Source organism: Caloenas nicobarica, chromosome 1, assembly GCF_036013445.1.
Source record: "Caloenas nicobarica isolate bCalNic1 chromosome 1, bCalNic1.hap1, whole genome shotgun sequence".
Classification (NCBI taxonomy): domain Eukaryota; kingdom Metazoa; phylum Chordata; class Aves; order Columbiformes; family Columbidae; genus Caloenas; species Caloenas nicobarica.
In genome coordinates this window covers 128,959,707-128,976,990 of record NC_088245.1, presented here as the reverse complement: position 1 = coordinate 128,976,990, position 17,284 = coordinate 128,959,707, and the positions used below count along the sequence as shown (strand labels likewise).

The following is a 17,284-nucleotide window of genomic DNA, read 5'->3' as shown; positions in this document are numbered from 1 at the left end:
GCCTGCTTACCTAAAATGCATCTTGTGAGCTGTACTTCCTCTGCCCCATTGTTTTATTCTCTTTTAAAAATAGATTTGTGTTGATTCTGCTGTTTCTATTCTTTCAGGCGTCATGTTGTGGGCTAAAATCCGTTTCCTTTGGGTGTGCCATGTGAAACAGACAATTACTAGAGATTTCCCTCTGCACTCAAAAGCCAGACAGCTCATACGTATCCCACATATCTTACTGAAATAGAACAAGTTAGTCTTCTCTTTGTTTTCTCTCAGATATAGGTTGTGCTTTTTGTTTAACCTATCGATAAACAGCATCTTTCTTAGTTCATTTCAGGCTGGGATTTGGGATATTGCTTTGGTTTATTTGTTGTTATTAAACACTGTTATTACAAGAAATTCCTGAGGGATTCCTCAGACTGGTTTTGAACAGTATATTGCTCTTTGGGACATCAAAGCAATCACAGTGGAAGTTTACTGAAATATTTAACAGTTGTTATGAATAAAAAAGGCATATGCATACTATTCCCTAGTTAAAAACCAGAAAGAAAACCCAAACTGGAATCACGATAAACAGCTGTTATGCCCACAAGATGTTATTACAGGAACATCTTAGTAAACCATACATATTTTTGACAGCTATATTTTTTAACAGCTAACTACTGGCAGTAGACAACCAGTGATTTTCAAGACGTTTTTGAATGAAATCAGTGTTTTGCCTTTCCTGTAAAGTGAGGATGGGGACTCTTTTGCCATTGGAATTAAGCATTATAAAACACAAAGGGATGTTTAGGCCATTTCTGAAATTAAAATATCATCTGAAAGTCTTCTTACATTCAAATAAGAACAGCTTCTATGACAGGGATGAAAGTAAGTAGTCAGCTTCTTATTGTGGCATTTTTCAGATTTTTCACTGTGTTAGTCTTAAAAGAATGTAAGTTATTAACACAACTAGATTGTGTGCTCTTACAAAAATAAATAGTAAAAGTTTCTAAATAATAAAATAACTTCCATTACCTCCTTCTGCTATAAGAAGTTCTTTCCTTTATGTCTTGGCATAACCTCCAATGGTAGATACCTTCTTTCAAATACAATTGAATTTACATTTTGAAACAGACATTAAAAAAGAGTATAATCTAGAATCAGCAAAAGGTTTGACTGTGTTTCATGGTATCTTTGGGATCACATACCTCTGTATTGTCTTGAGTCAGTATTATTTGGCATTCTATTGTTTCAGTTGTCTTATTAAAAGAAATTGCATTTTGGGCAGCAGCAATATTAGTGTAATGTGGCATTTAGCATTTTCTGGCTTTGTAGAAATGGAAAGAGTCAATATCAATTTATTTAAAAGTGAAGAACCTCAGTAATTATACATTATTTTCAATAAACTATATATTCAGAAACACTGTGAACTGTATAAACAATACATACATTGTAGACTTAAATTCCAGATTATATGTTATTCATGTGCTACCATTCTCTTTTTTTCTGACAGGAAGCTGCCACTAAAGGAAGAAAATGGGAAAGAAGCTTTAAATCCAGAAACCATAGAAATCAAAGTTGCTAATGACATCATCCAGTCAAAAGAAGATGATAGCAAAGCGTAATAAGATAAACTACAGCTGTCTGGATAATGCATTTGGATTGAAGTAACCCCGTGACCAAAACTTTACAGCTGACCTTAATATCTTGGGAAACTTAAGCTTGGAATAGTTAGTACATGTGTACATATGATGAAACAGTTTCTGTCTACGGTTCCTTTCTATTTTTTTTGTTAATGTTTTTAGTATGTAGTTTTGCTGACACCAAGTCCCATGGTATAAATTTGAAAAATATGCAGAATAAGAACTGTAATTTATTATATGACAAAGTATATCTATTTAGAAGAATACTTTACAAAGCACCCCTAGCCATAAACAACACATCAGGTCTCTCCACATTCTACAGTGCAAGCTACATAAAGTGCCATATACTGCTGTATTTGTTTCCATTTATCATAAAGCAAAAGTTTAGGTTGCCTTTAAAAAAAAAAAAAAAGGCAAGCCAGTCTTAGTATAATGTTTAAGACCTTAGCACTGGCAGAGACTCAGTAGTCATTCCAGCTGTGCTTATCACTTGAAACAAACAGAAAAAAAGACACTCTTCAACACAGAGCCAGCTCCACCTGCAGTTCTACCTGGGTTCTTTGTTATAATAAAAAGTTCATAAACATGATGTACAGATTTAAATAAAATCAGCCAAAATATTTGTAGCAGTATATTGGGCCTCACCCTAACTACATGAGTGTGACTCTGAAAGGTTGTAGGATTTTCAGTGCTTCAGGTTTTGTGTATTAATATTTGGGAGGTTGCATTTAAACTAACATCCAGCAAAGATGTGAAAACAAAACTTTTTTTTGATCATAATCTTGGCTTCAAGTGAAACCTTACAATAAACACAAGCTCAAATTATTTGTCCCAACATATTTATACCTATACAGTATTAGTTCTTTTAGTTCTAACCATTTAGTCACGGGATAAAACTGCATTTTAGTGTAGTAGATACATTTTCTCCCTGAATCAGTACATGAAATATTAAAAGTTGGACTTTTTAAAGTAACACTTGTTCCTTTATGGTTTTATACCCTTTGTCTTAACAAAAAACAACAACAACAACAACAATAACAACAACAACAACAAAACTCCAACAACATTAGAGCAGATGGAAAGGAGGACTTTGGCTAAACAGTTAGGAACAGTTTTAAATTATTAATGAATAGCATCTTGTATTAGATTGAATATATTTTTTCCTGTTGAACGTCCCTTAAGAGAATCCTTTTTATTATTCTGATCAACATGCAGTACTCTAAAATTCAGCTAATTTATTTGATGAAAAATTCACTCTTATTTGTTATCATTGATTTAATGGTGACACTAATTGGAGCAATATATTTTGTTTCCATTCCAGCATAGTGTATCCATACCTACCAAACTCTTCAAAGTCTTGCTTTGGAAGAAGCACATAAACCATATACAAAACCAGACTGAAAAATTCAACTTGTCAGGAGTAAATTGTAGAGTACCATGTGGATTTTACACATCTAAGTCATACCTGCAGTTTCTGTGTAGCTTTACTCATGAAATTAGGTCCTCTCCACACTATATCTGTATTTTGCTCATATTTCAAGTCCTTAGACTTCCTGATTTCCCACAGAACATCATCAAGCCTTAGCTGATATTCCATAGTCATGGAAAAGTGGTTGACTTTCGTGCAGTAAAGCTGAAAGAGAAACGTATAAGAGTGTCCTTAAGTTTGGGGAAATGGCAGGCTAACCTTGTTAACCCAAGCTTTAGTGCATATGAAAGAACTGAGGATATATTTAAATCATAAGTCTTTCTTATTTTTCAAAACCAAGTCATTTTATGGGGTTTTTTTACAACTTTTCCTCACTTTTAGAAATACCTATAATGAACCAAGTAGTTGCAGACAGAAGCAAACCACCAGTGTGGATAGGATAAGAGGCCAAGTTTCCACTAAACCAGAACCAAAGTGAAAAGAATGGGTAAGAGGAGACAGTAATGTGGGATGAAAGTAATGAAAGAGAATAATTTAAAACTGCTGCAAAGAAGTCTCTTTAAATGCTAAGGCACTACTTCTGGGTCAAGGAAAGACAAAGACATTCTTTTATGACCTCTCACTGTTGTTCCCACATACTGAGTGAGCAGTACCACCAAATAGCTGCTTGTCTATTAAATTTCTGTCCTGTTTCTTTCTGAGTAAGTGCACAGAAAGCAGGACTGTCTCCTAACCTATAATTAAGAAAACCAGTTGCCTCATTTATACATATTGTTATATGTTCTTTCTAAAAAGTACATATTTGCAACTGGGCTTTCTCTCTCTATCAAAATGCAAGGAAGGAATCTGGAAAATTCAAGCAGTTGAGAATAATGCTGTTGGTACTTGGACATCTGCACCCCACATTATCTCATGCAGTATTTTTACCAAGATGAGGATGAAGCTAAGAAACATCCTTTACTCTTCTGCCTACCATCACAAAACTATGTGGTGCCATGCATATTCACATAAGTCAAGCTTTGCTAGGCATTCAGTGCTTTTTCTGAAGCCAACATGGTAATTTGCACAACAAAGTTCCTGTACAATGTGGGCAGAGCTAACTGTCTAGCCTCAACTGTAGATGCATTTCAAATTTTAGTACTTCTTATTGAGATTTACACACACACGCAAAAAGCCTTCTTGGCCTAACAGCTATATATGGGGGTTTGTTTTGTTTTGTGTCATATTTTTTTCATTATTTTTTCACTTAATATGTCCTCTAATTACAATGTGAAGGGATTAGAGGATTTAGGAGGTCTTCTCAGTGCATTTATTATTAATACTCCTGTGCTACTCTTTACAAGTAAAATATACTGCAACATTATTTCAATATTGGAAGCAAAAGCATTTCCCACTGTAATGGATTACAAATCAAAAGCTATTTCCAGAAGTGTTTCTTTCCTTCCTGCTCTTCAGTCTCTTGGCAGTTGGGCTATGTGAATGTTGAGAATTAAACTGTTCTAAATAACTGATGGACAGTTCCAAGCATACCTTTTGGTTTGTAGATTAATAGGTTATCTCTTGTGCTTTGACTCTGTGCTGTGCAGGAGAAAGCCAAACTTTAACTATGAAAGAGTGCTCAAAACCTTTGATATTTGCAAATATTTCCCAATGAGGGACAGTGCGTAGTAATTTGTAAGATATGTGTAGAACTGGAATAACATCATTTCTTTATTTTCTTTTCTTATTCTAGACTAAAAAGAAAAAAAACCACAGGTATCTGTATAGATGTCACTTTTACTGTCTAAAAGTAATTTTAAGTGTTAGTATGAAATGTCAGAAGAGTTGACAGAATATAACTATTTGTAAAAGTAATCTGAATTGTTACACTAACATACTCCAGGGACGAGGGTGGGAGGGAGCCATAAAAATTATTGACAATATGGAATGTGGCAGTGACAATCTCTCTTCAAGAAAAAATAAGGGGTAAAATTAAATAAAATAACTTAAAGCTTCTTGTTGTTATTTTTTTAGTAGACATGCATTCTGATTTACCACAATAGTAACAAAAATTTTAATTAATGTTTTATAATTTAGTATACATGTACTCTGGAGAGTTTTTTTATGGTTTTGTTTGTTTATTTGTTTTTTTGACTTCAAAGGTTTTTTTGTGGTTGCAGAAATATCTGCTATTCTGGTGATGCTAATGCCTAATGTGACAAAGATTAATTTATTTAGGCCTCAGTCTTGCAAGATATTTTATGTGGCTGAACACACCTCTTGTAGTGCACCCCACTGGCATCAGTGGGGTCAAAGTAAGCAGGAGGATGGATGTATTTTCATAGAAGAGCTTGCAGGATTTGGCCTACTTTCTATCTCTTCATGGATATGTATAATGTTGTTACACAGTGACAGTCATTTACAAAGGCTGTTTGACAACCATCCATGGTGTAGTGAATTCTACCTGCTATCTTCAGCCTTTGCATTGATGTTCATCCAAAAAAGTGGCTTTCCTTTTATGACGGTAATTACTTTGATTATTTATTTAAGTGCCAATCATCAAACTGTAGTATAATAATCATGCCATTTTTCTGTTTCCTAGACCGGGTAATGGAAATGTATTTGTGCCTTTTGATAGCATGCCACTCTGCTTTATTAAAGAAAACTCTTCAATAATTTGTCTACAAAGCCTGTTTAAAATATTTGAAAGCTTTATCATGACATACTTTTCTGCGTAAATATGCTCAAATACTCATCTAAAGTAAACTGGGGATAGTATTCTCAAGTCATATAAAAAATTTAAACACAGAATTTGCAAAAATCTATTGAGATCACAATTCTAGTGAGAGTCAGAGTGGGTATATTACTGCTGAAAAGATTCTAGTAGATGGAGCACATGAGTGTGCATAGGCGTGTTTTGACCAATTTTTCAAGTTGAAGAGTTAGATAGAAAGTGTCCTTAGATCTATTTAGGTACTTAAACCTAAAACATTAAATATTTCTCAAATCTGAAAGATGATGTGGAGCATCTTCCCACCATTTTATCTCTGGAGTAAAACTGCAGTGAATATTTGTTTCACAGTCATTTATCTCTGTGTAAGCTGTCATAGGAAGTAATATCTTTGTAGAGTAAGCGTTGTGTTTGTTGGGTGACATTAACTCCTGATTAAAGGACCTCCAAAAACACCATTTACTGAAAAAGTTCAAGACCCCTGTTACAAATTGATCTATGGAGGGGTGCTGAGAGTGCTGCAAGAAGGGCCACAGTGGAATCCAGGTCTCACTGGGGTTTAAAGCACAAATTTACTTCAGTGGGGCCTGAATTTCACCTGTCCATCTCAGGGAGGCTCTGCACATACTCGGCTGATTGAGTCACTTTTGTAAATTGGACTTCTAGGTGAAAGTAGAACTTAAGTGTCCTGCCAGAGTCCTGCTAACATTTTGCCCAGAGAAAGTTTTGCTATCAGGAGTTTGTACTGATCAGGAAATGTTGATAAAAACATCTGATCACTGTTTTATCCCATACATTACTATATGCCCAGAAATCACAGAAATAAAACATCCTTCTAAATAATTCATTGTGATTGTGATGAAAATGTGAATGAAAACATTCTCAGAAGTAATGTTTCTTCTTAAATCCCTTTGTTTAACTTCAGATACTTGGGCTGATCGATGCAAAGCTACCATAGTTAAAAGGGATCCACCCCCTTTTTCAGATTTTTTTCTTATCATTTCCTGGAGTACCCAATCCACTTGACAGCCATTCTATAGTGGTGGGAGAAAAACACTCACTAAGTTTTAAGTCATCTTCAATATTTCCACTGAATAAGTTCTTAATTAATTTTATTTGAACTTGAGCCAAAAAGAAGCCTTTCTGTGTCAAATTTGGCTTTGGATCAGGTTCTGAGAAATCACAGTTTACCAGTCTGTCTTTCCTCTTAACAGGCATTGTAAGCCTCATGATGTTTGACTTTTAAACTTGAATATTGGCCATTCTTAGTCCAGGGAAATGAAATAAATATTTATTGCCAAATTTGTATTGGCAGCTTTTAAGTCACAGGTGAGATCAGGAGCAGGTGCTATGACCAGATGCACTGCTGACAGAATTCAAGAAAGCTACTACCAGAGAGAACAGGGGCCAAAGAGTGAGCTGAGAGATGGCTTGGGTACTGGGAACATCTCTCGTTAGCAGTGAAAAGGGAAATGGGGAGCTACTGAAACAAGAGAGGCTGCTGGAGGGCATTGCCAAAAGGCGGAGTACTGTGGGCTGACAAAAGCAGCAGAGAGGGAACATTAGCCCTGCTATACCCTTTTACTCTGCCATGTAAGTAGGCTACATTTTTAAACCTAAAATGCAGGGTTGGGAAAAGGCAAAACAAACCCTCAGAGTCTCTATATCAGTGACAAATACATAAAGCAGCCACACCACCCCCAGAAGATAATTTTGTTGCTCATATTGAAGAGTTTTCACTAAGAATTTTGAACTACTTAGACAAGGTTTTATAAAAAAAAAAAATAGCTTTCCTGCTACAATGAGCACTTGGTATGTATTTGTATGCTGTGTACAGTATAAGCTAAAGCATACCATATCTTCTTTTTGTTATTCCACCCGTTGTCAACAGCCCACTTGCGATATATGCCACCTGAATTATATACTGATAAGTTAGCTACCACTGGAGTTAGTTTGTTTATTGTTTCAAAATCTTATGTCCCTATGAAATGCTGTGTATATATATCTCTCTCTATATACTGTAAAAAGAAGTAATATTGCAGATGCTGGTTTTGTATTTATGAAAGACATTGAAAGTATGGCTTAAAGTATATCAATTATTTGTCACTCTTCACCATTTGTATATTAATAGTAAAGATACTTTTACTTTAATGAAGTGTTGTAGTTACATTTATTTTTGCTAAGTGTCTTTCCGTCAAGGATGTCCGATTCATTAGGAGTCTTATTGCCAAAAAGAAACATATCAATTATTTTTCCCCCCATTATAGAAGCTCTGAATAATGCTCAAGCAGCCCTGCAATTTATTATTCTCTTTTCTGTCAAAATACATCACTGCTATTAAAAACTACTATTGTAGAATCCTGAGTCTCGAGCTGAGCTTGAGGCCCATTATGATCAGCCCCCTAAATGTTATTGTTGAAAGACAGTCTTTTCTTATGAAAGAATAAGAGTGCAACATTTTTAAAGTATTTAGTATGTGCCAGGAAAATACATTATCAGCAGAAGCTAGCTTGTTTTGCCAAACTTTGAGGCTTCTAAAAGTCTTATAACCATGTTAGCACCACCAGAAACTGGTCATAACAGGTTGGGCGCATTCTGCAATGAAATGGGCTGGTTTGTAGTCCACTAAGATGAAGAACGGGCTAAGTATACCCCAGACAATGCAGCTCAGCCACTTCCCTGAAATGGCAGAGGAACATCTGTGACTTCTGTTTTACCATCAATAAAACAGAGTGTCCTAAGAGGCTGAATTCCCATGGAAACTTGCTAGATTGTGTGTTTGTGCATCCTAAGCTCTAACAAACCACACCAAAGAATGGAGGGGCCATACATAGGAAAAAAAATAATGTTTTGCCTAACAAAGTCTCCTCAGCTGTATCTTTTTCTTTCCACGTATCCTTAAGCTCTGATCCTGCAGATGTCTTAGGTATGTGCTGCCCTAAATGTAAAGTGGCAGCATCAACAATTAGCAAAATGTCTCCTTGTATTGAAAAACTGAGCCTGGGGGAAATGGTTCAGTATCCTGTTAATATCAGCGCACCACTGAAAATTTTTTATATAGTCATGTCTCTTGCTGAGAAAAAGCCAGACTTCACCAAATGATGCATAGATTTAGTCTAGATATCTCAAGAATCAATCAGTTTGGTGCACTGGCCACAAGATATGTCCCCCTTTAATTGACAGGTGAGCAGTAAAAACAACTGTTGTGAATTACTGATAATGCAGACAACGTATGATGTCTTCAGAAACAGACTCAACTTCTTAAAATTCAGTTTTGCCACTATACATAATGTTCTGATGTATTTCAGATGTGTTATTCAAAATACAAGAAAAATTATTTAAAAGTATATTCAGAGATCTTGATAAGGCCAAGACAGTTACAAAGTTACAGAGAAAATTCACAGAGAAATAAGAAGTTTATGTATTCTCAGCCTTCAGTTAAAGGCTTAGAAGAAAAAAGAAAAAGAAGGTTTTGCAGGTGGGTATTGGAGAAATGCCCATTGCCAAGATACTGAAGCAGTAAGAGGTTGATCACTCAGGCAATGGCAATTCAGGTTAAGCATGTTTCTTAGCTAAGAAAAGTATAGTGCTACAAGTAGACTAATTGTACTCTTTGCAGATTGACTTGGTTATATTTTGTATGAGATCCTTGTGAGATAAGCTTCCTGTAGTCCATAATTAGTCTTAAGTAGAAGAGCAGAAGACTGACAGAGAGAAAGGCTGAAGCACTGGATTAGGGGTCAGAGGACCCAAGTTCCATTTTGGCTGCCAGTTGCTTAGATTGAGCAAATCAATTGCCAGGAGAGACTAATATTTCTTTTTCTCTCCTTGTCTATTTTGTGCTAAAGATTTATAGACTCATTTATCTTACTGATTTCAGTGAGGCCACTCACAATAAATATAAGAACAAGCATAGACTGTTTTCAAGATTTAAACCTTAGATTAAAAGTGGGTTTTGTTTGGTCTCGTGGCAGAGAAATCTTTTTCCTGCTTCTTCATGCAGTGTTAGCATGCTCGTGTTTTAATGTATTAGAGCATTTGGTTCTTGCAATACAACTATTACTAGTCACCGGTTTAATACTTGAGTTGTTACCACTGTTTGAGCATGAGGGTAATAGCCAAATCCTGAGCAAAGGATTAATTCACTGTATGAAGTTCTAGTGGCAAGCTAGACAAGCCAAACCTGTTGTCAATGATTGTGATATTATTAACTTTCACCCGAAGAATGCTGGATTCTTTATCAAATTACGAAAACCTGAATGTTTATGCTTAGCTTCAAAAACTTATGCTGTCTTGAGAGATTACGCTCTCTGTGAGACATATTGCTCTGAAGTTCAGACAGTTACTTCTGTGTGAAAGGGCAACCATGAATTAGCTCAGTGTTCAGAAAACAGAGGCAGAACCCTCTACCAGACGACGCAAATTTCCCTAGAAATACTTCAGTAACAACAAAGGAAACACTAGCTTAGTAGCAGCATCTCCCAAAACATCTTTCTTGAGAACATACTTAAATATCTGCAATTGCAGAATTAATATCTTTGAGGATTTTTTTTTTTAGTAGGCCTTTTTGAGGGCAGTACTATAACCTCTCAAATTTGTTAAACAAATGCAGGTGAGATGTGGCTGTTTTGCAAATGGCTGGTGCTTGCAGCTGCTCTCTTTCCTGGAAGTAAGTATGTTTAGGTGTTGTGATAGCATTCTCTCCTGTTTCTAAGAAAATGAGTTATTGGTAGATGGACTGTAACAGGCAAGCTTGTTTCTGGTTAAACAACAGGCTTTGTTGTTTAGATTCTGCAGCTTGTATTACTGCAATATCTAAAAGCTCAGAGCAGGCTGAGGTGGTGTGGAAACACAATTGCAGTCACAAAAAATCAGGAGTCAAACAAGAGAAAGCAGAGGAGGGTGGAGGAGGAAAACCTGACAGAAAAAATAGGAAATCTGTACTGAGGGCAAGAATTATGGGTTTAATAATTTTTTATTGCATTTTATTCTAAAGAAGAGTGGGAAGGTTGAGGTGATTAGCAGAAAGACTTCAGTTAAAACAGTGTAGAGTTAGGAAAAAGATGTATTAGAACATTAGGGAAATAAACAAGGAGAAAAGACAGTAGGAGAAGTTTAAATGAAACCAAAAAGGTAATTTGCTGGCAGAAAACAGGGGTTTTTTTAAACAATAGAAAACAAGTGAAAGAGAGAGCGATCTATTATGCTGACCTGAAGAAAAAGCGAAATGTTAGATGGACACCATAGGAAACCTTAGCTTGTTGTGCTGCTGTGCTGGGGGGACTGGGCAGATGTCTGTGTGAATAATTATTTTTGGAGGATGTGCAGACTTCCTGATCTGATACTTTTCACTGATAACTGCAGTTAGTGATTAGGTGAGGTTCATCCTAATTCTTCATAACTTTCTGGATATATCTTGTTGCTCTTTCCCTAATCTCAAGTAGGATTGGGAGAATTTCATACAGTGGCTGTATTTCTTGCTTAGCTATTATGGGCAGCCTGTGTGTGCACAGTGATGGCAGCTGTCTCAAATTCTCAGTGAAGTCCTGGTCCTGCTTTACCTTGGTATGCTGGCGAAAACTGACAGGCCTGCAGCAGGATTTGTTAAAAACAAATTTCAGAAAAGAAGCAGAGGAGGGTAAACCCTGTGTTCTCACTTTTTCCATTCTTCAGCCTTGATTAACTGTGAAGCCACTGAAAGGTATAATTGACAAATTGTGCTAAACCAAGCTATTCTTTGTGTAGTTCTTTAGTTTAGTGTGTGGTTTCGTTTTTGGTTGGCTGGTTGGGTTTTGTTGGTTGTTGTTTGGGTTTTGTTGTTGTTGTTGCCTTTATTCTTATTATTTAGTTTGGATTTTGTTTGATTTCTTTTTTTCCAAATATTCCTTTGGGATTATGACCTGCATAATGTCGGCCTATTCCTATATAATTAACATGGAACTGTCACTGGAACCTTTCCTTTTTTCTGCGAGCAATTTGTTTCCTTCCTCTCAGGCTCTATTTCTCTAATTTTACTGACAACCACGTAGCACCTAGGTGTGCTGCAAAGCCCTGCCTGAGGTGGAATCTTTGCAAAGTTCAGATAAATTATATTTCCTGTCTCTTGCCTTTTTATGGCTGTTTTTTAAAGTATCCTTAGAGATGGATTAAGCTCAATTTTTGTAATTGGATATTTATTCTACTACATTAGCTTTTCTCTGTTGAGCTTTAATTGTAAAAAAGACAAACACAAGAAGCATACCGTGTATTTTTTCTTCACCCCTCTGTGCACAGATCTTTTCTTGGAGCCTTGGACCATCCATGGACCTATTAATTCATGACCTTATTGCATGACTTTCAGTTCTTACAATACTTGTGGTCCTAACATACCTCCACGGCTTCAATCTCAAAAATGTGTCAGGCAGGCAAGTTGTGTTTGAACTTGTATGTTTTACTTCAATCATTTAGCTGAGCAAGTAAGCAGAACATAGCAGCATGCTGGACAACAGAATGTCTGCATCATTAGAAGATTTTGGTGGTACTTGTTTTTTTCTGGGCAACTGCTGCCTTAGACAGATGTGTTCACTTAGGTGGACTGGGAGAGGATATCATGGTGGGCTCCCAGGCTTTGTAAATGTTTACTTAATTTTAATTTTTATGGAGGCAGTTTAAGGCTACAATAAGTATATCTACAGGTTGTATAAGGTTATGGGCATAGTGTTTCACTGTGATAACATAGGTGAAGAGTCTCTCATATCCCTTCTATTGGCAATTAATTTTGGCTGGGTGGAACTGTGCCGTATTGCAGTAGTCAGCAGTGACCATGGAAGCTACCTGAGTGCATTTCGAGCTTCTCTAATAATATGGATTAGGCCTCTAGTACACAGTGGGCTACCACTGTGACTGCAGGAAGCCATAATAAAGGGGTTAAATGATTTAATTTGACTTAACATTTCACTTATCTATTGGAATAGGGTTGATATATTTTTTTAAATTGATTTCCATTTACTTGGTTCTTACTAGACCTGCTAACAGAATGACCATGTAATACGTGTCTCTTAAAATTCTCTTTACTATAGTAAAATAACAGGTGTCTATTTAAAAAAAAAATGGCTAATTTGTGGACCTTTGATTACCTATATGCTTTCTTTTGTTAAAAGTTGATATCACTTCAAGCGAGATCAAATCAGGCTGTGATTTTCTAGAAGAAAAATGCACTCTGAATATCTCCCTGAAAACACTACAGTAGGTAACACCGTTAAGATAGTAATGGAACTTACTGTCTCCTTGTAGCTAAGAGTACTTAGAAAACAAACAAACAAAACAAACAACAAACCCAGTGTATTTAGTAATAGAAAATACTACCTGAAAATAAGTTTGGACTTATATTAAGATTCATTTCTGTCCTGTGTCTTCTTTATGGCCAAATTGATCACTGTCTGTTTGTCTCTTACTTGGACTCTGTTAACAAGAGATTGCCAATCTCATCGGTGGGTGCCAGAATGTACTAATCAGGAATATATTAGAATATAGCAGAAATTTTCAATGACAGTTGCAGTCTTCTTCTGACTACCTTTGTGCCTCTGCACTTTTACACAAGCTGCCGTCACATCATGCTGCATCTCAAACCACAAGGAATGATAATTGCCTTTAAAAGACATTTCAGCTTGTGAATTAAGATATACCATATATCTAGATTTCATACCTTTTTTTGGTTAATACTTAATATAATAGCATTATAATTTAATTTTTTGGTAGATCTGAGTTGGGATGGATGCAGACTACTTACACACAGCCTCTAGGTGTGACTTCTCTTCCATATGTTTATGTTCCACTACACGTTAATCTGTCACTGTATGAAGAGACAGCACTTTCCCAAAGCAAAGGTTTTCAGACTGTTTTCAGCAGACAGATAGATATGGATTGTTTTGGTTTATTTTCTTAACAGTTTAATTTCTTCAGTGTGAAAAATCTGTACTTGCACATGAATTAAGATAGATTCATCACCCGCTACAATATATTTCAGAAATAAACATCATAATTGCTTCTTTTTCATCACAATATTGTACCAGCTTGACTCCTTGTGCCAGCCAACCTCCTCAGACCATCCAGAACTGCCAAAACATCTGAGACAAAACACATTCAATTACAGTATTATAAATATGAACCATCTGTGCTAAGGTTTCTGATGTTGCATGAGAATGAAAATAGGAATATGCAAAATCCCAGAGAGGTTGTTATGAGTCCCAACATAACATAAATGAGTTAAGTCAGTCTCTAGCATTTTTAAATAGCCACCATAGATTCTATCACCTACAAAAAACCCCCAAATTAGACTATGTTGGATCTGCTGTGGAATCCACTGACAGTGAAAGGAAGTAAATTGCTTCATTGCATTCAAAGACTAGTAGTGTTTTAATCAAAGCTTCACTTTTCTAACGGAACCAAATTCAACCCACATTTAAGGAGTGTGGAAATAGGCTGCCTTTCATTATGCCTCACTCCACAGGCATGGAAGGGATAATGGACACTGTTCACTATTAATTCAGCATACACGTCTTATGTCTTGGACTTAACTTCAGGAGATCTGTCTTTGTACAGGTATAACCCATTCCTTATAATGCTACCTCTCTGAGGTTTCTCTTGCATTGATAGGAAAAAAGCTCTGTGCAGAAGATGAAGTGCTATGTGCCTCACAGTTTGTGCTTTATATTCATTGATGACGTATGAATAGGTCTACCTCTTAGTGCAGCTCTTGCTTAAGACTTATGTACATACATTTTGAACTAACTGTGCTATATTTGCTAAGCTAAAATACATTTACTAGTGTGCAAGAGTTAACATATAGAAAGTATGTTAATTTAAGCCCATTTATTTTTTTTAATGTTCACTAGAATGACTTTTACCTTTTGTTAAAGACAATTAACATCCTCCTCTTGTGCAGCAGCATGGGAGGCTCAATATAGGGAGAAGTTTTCACTGCCTAGTTAGTTATTATCCTAATGACATTCCCAATGACTTAAATAGAAATGCAGTATACACATATGTTGGCTAGAGATACAAAACAATATATGTTACATGCATACTGCTATGTAAAAATGAGCAGGAGAAAATGAAGAGGAAGGCAGAAGAAAAAGCTGGATAGTGGACTACTGGACAGTTGTTTCATAAGAATCAAGTTTTAAGTTTTTTTATTTGGTTGGAGGGTTTTTTTGTTATTTATTTATTTATTACAGTCAGAAAATAAGCTCTTCTTCTGTGATCCAACATTAAACCACGTCAGAGTCTGTTCACTTGGTGTGTGATTTCATGTTAGTAAAGAGACGATGATGAGATGCCACAGCCATTCGATCCATCCCTCTTTGTATGGATAAGAGGATGCTAGATACAGAGTAGGGGTGCCCGAGCCACTCTCACTGAGCCTTGGGTTTAGTTGTGAACATGAATGACCATCTCCAGTTCTGTCTGAACGCATTGACTAAAAGGTAATCAACAGGAATTTCCTCTCACCCATTTTCTCAGCACAGCTACTGAAGGAACTCTGGAGAGTACCAAGTTCTTTGCACTCACGTTGCAGGGAACGTGGTTGTTAATAGCTTCACACTGTCTTGTGATACCATGTCTGAGCAGGAAAGACCCAGCCTCTGAAGAGACTCAGAATAGCACAGGCTGAAACTGAAACAGATGCTTCCCAGCGTGCTGGGCATGTAAGATATGTGTTCCTCTTTACAATGGATAACTTTAATGCTGGAGTGCTGTAAAAGCTGTGTCCCAGGTGTTTGTTCTCTGTCTCGAGGCAAGGCTTTCTTCTATCCTCATTAGTGATTTCAACCTCTGAAAGGACACCTAAATGTGCAGGGTAGAGAGGTCTGTATTGTGCCCTAATGAGATGATCAAGTTGCTGGTTTGTGCTGATACAGTCCCACCCAAGTCAATCTACATCCAGCTGACTGCATCAAAAGGGTCAGGCATTTGCAAGTCTTAATAGAGGCCTTCTGCTCCTCTATCATAAAATTTAATACCCAGCTTAGACACTTCACTTTCCCTATTGTGGAGAACATAATTTGATTTTTTTCAAAGCTGAAAAGCTGTCATGCATGAAAAGCCAATTTTGACAGTGATGAAGCACAAACTTCTTAAACTAGCCTTATATTTGAAAAGGCTAGTTTATAATATATTTAATAAGAATTAAAAAATACAGGGGAGAAAGCAGCAAATTAGTTTCTCAGTAAGGCACGTGTTGACTTTACCATGTTAAAGCACAAAGATTCTGAATAATTTCACAATTCCTCACTGCCGTGAGACTGGAGGTGACAGCACAGGCATAGCTCTGGGTAAGGACTTAGAACCTTTAGTTCAATTTTATTACATGATTTTTTTTTTTTTCCTATAAGGCAGTTTATTTAATCTTTTTTCCTCATTTCACTAAATACAGCAGTTGTTTATTTTCTTAGTGCCTTATCCTGTCCCTCGCCTGTTGTGTCTAATAAGATCGCAACTTTGAGCTCTCTATGTATATGCGCAAAACCTAACACAATGGGACATACAGTTCATTTGAGCTATTGCACTATAGTACAATATAACAAATCAAGAGGTACACAGTTACAAGTTACTGTTACAGACAAGAAAGGATACACCATAAGCAAGAGAGGGAGAAACAATAATTTATTGTTAACAAATAATCACAAGACCTAATCACAATATGATAGTTGTTACTAGTCCAGCAATAAAAACACGGTCCAAATCAGTACAGAAAAGCCTCATTAATAATCATGCCATTAAAACTGTTTAAATAAGATAACTTTTTTGGTGTCATGTTTGCCCATTCAATAACTCTCCGGGTCTGATGGTCAAGTGTTTGAGATTTCCCCAAGCAAAGAGGTAGGGGCTGTCACAGCCACTCACCAGTGTCTTCACCAGGATGAATGTGATCTTTGTGGTCCCTTCTTCCTCAGTGCTGGGGTACACTTTGACTTATTTTTACATGTTTTCACATCCCCACTTGCTTCCTTTCCGCTTGTCCCAGGGAAGGGGTGAAAGTTGCCCTGCAGCCTTCCCCATATCCCCGGGGCTGTTTCTCCAGCAGGGACAGCCTGGGTCTGTCAGCCCCTTCCCCAGTGGTGCTCACAGAGCTGGAGCTCAGACAGGCTGGGCAATGGGCACTTGGCCATGGGGCGCCTGGTAAACCCAGCTCAGCCCCGCTCAGGCCTAGGCCAGCCTGGCCAACCCCTGGGACCTAGACTATGACCAAATGAACATAAAGCCTGTGGAATTTCACAACTAATGACAAAATTATATTTATTAGTCTTAGGTGTGGAGAATGCTCCTGTCTGAGTTTATGAGGAAGGTACAACCATTATTACTGCTGTTTTAAATTTGACTGACTCTAATCTCTCATTTACTAAGATATTTTTGTAACAGACACAACGCACATGTTGCTGCTGACTTAGGAAGTTTTCGGAATGAGATAGTAAACCTGAATATAAACATATTTTGAAAGCTGCTTGAATAGGCAGTGTGACTCTGAGGTTTTCAGAGGTATGCATCAAC

At 36.7% G+C, this 17,284-nt stretch overlaps 1 protein-coding gene across 1 annotated transcript in view; it reads left to right on the top strand.

The window, feature by feature from the left end:
- Positions 1 to 1,598, top strand: part of NCAM2 (neural cell adhesion molecule 2) — a gene marked incomplete at its 5' end in the record, with an annotated part of 293,764 nt that extends 292,166 nt beyond the window's left edge. The window contains one exon of the mRNA XM_065641537.1: positions 1,487 to 1,598. Within this exon, the coding sequence (XP_065497609.1) occupies positions 1,487 to 1,598 (112 nt within the window). The remainder of the gene's footprint in view (positions 1 to 1,486) is intronic.
- Between the last annotated feature and the right edge of the window lie 15,686 nt (positions 1,599 to 17,284).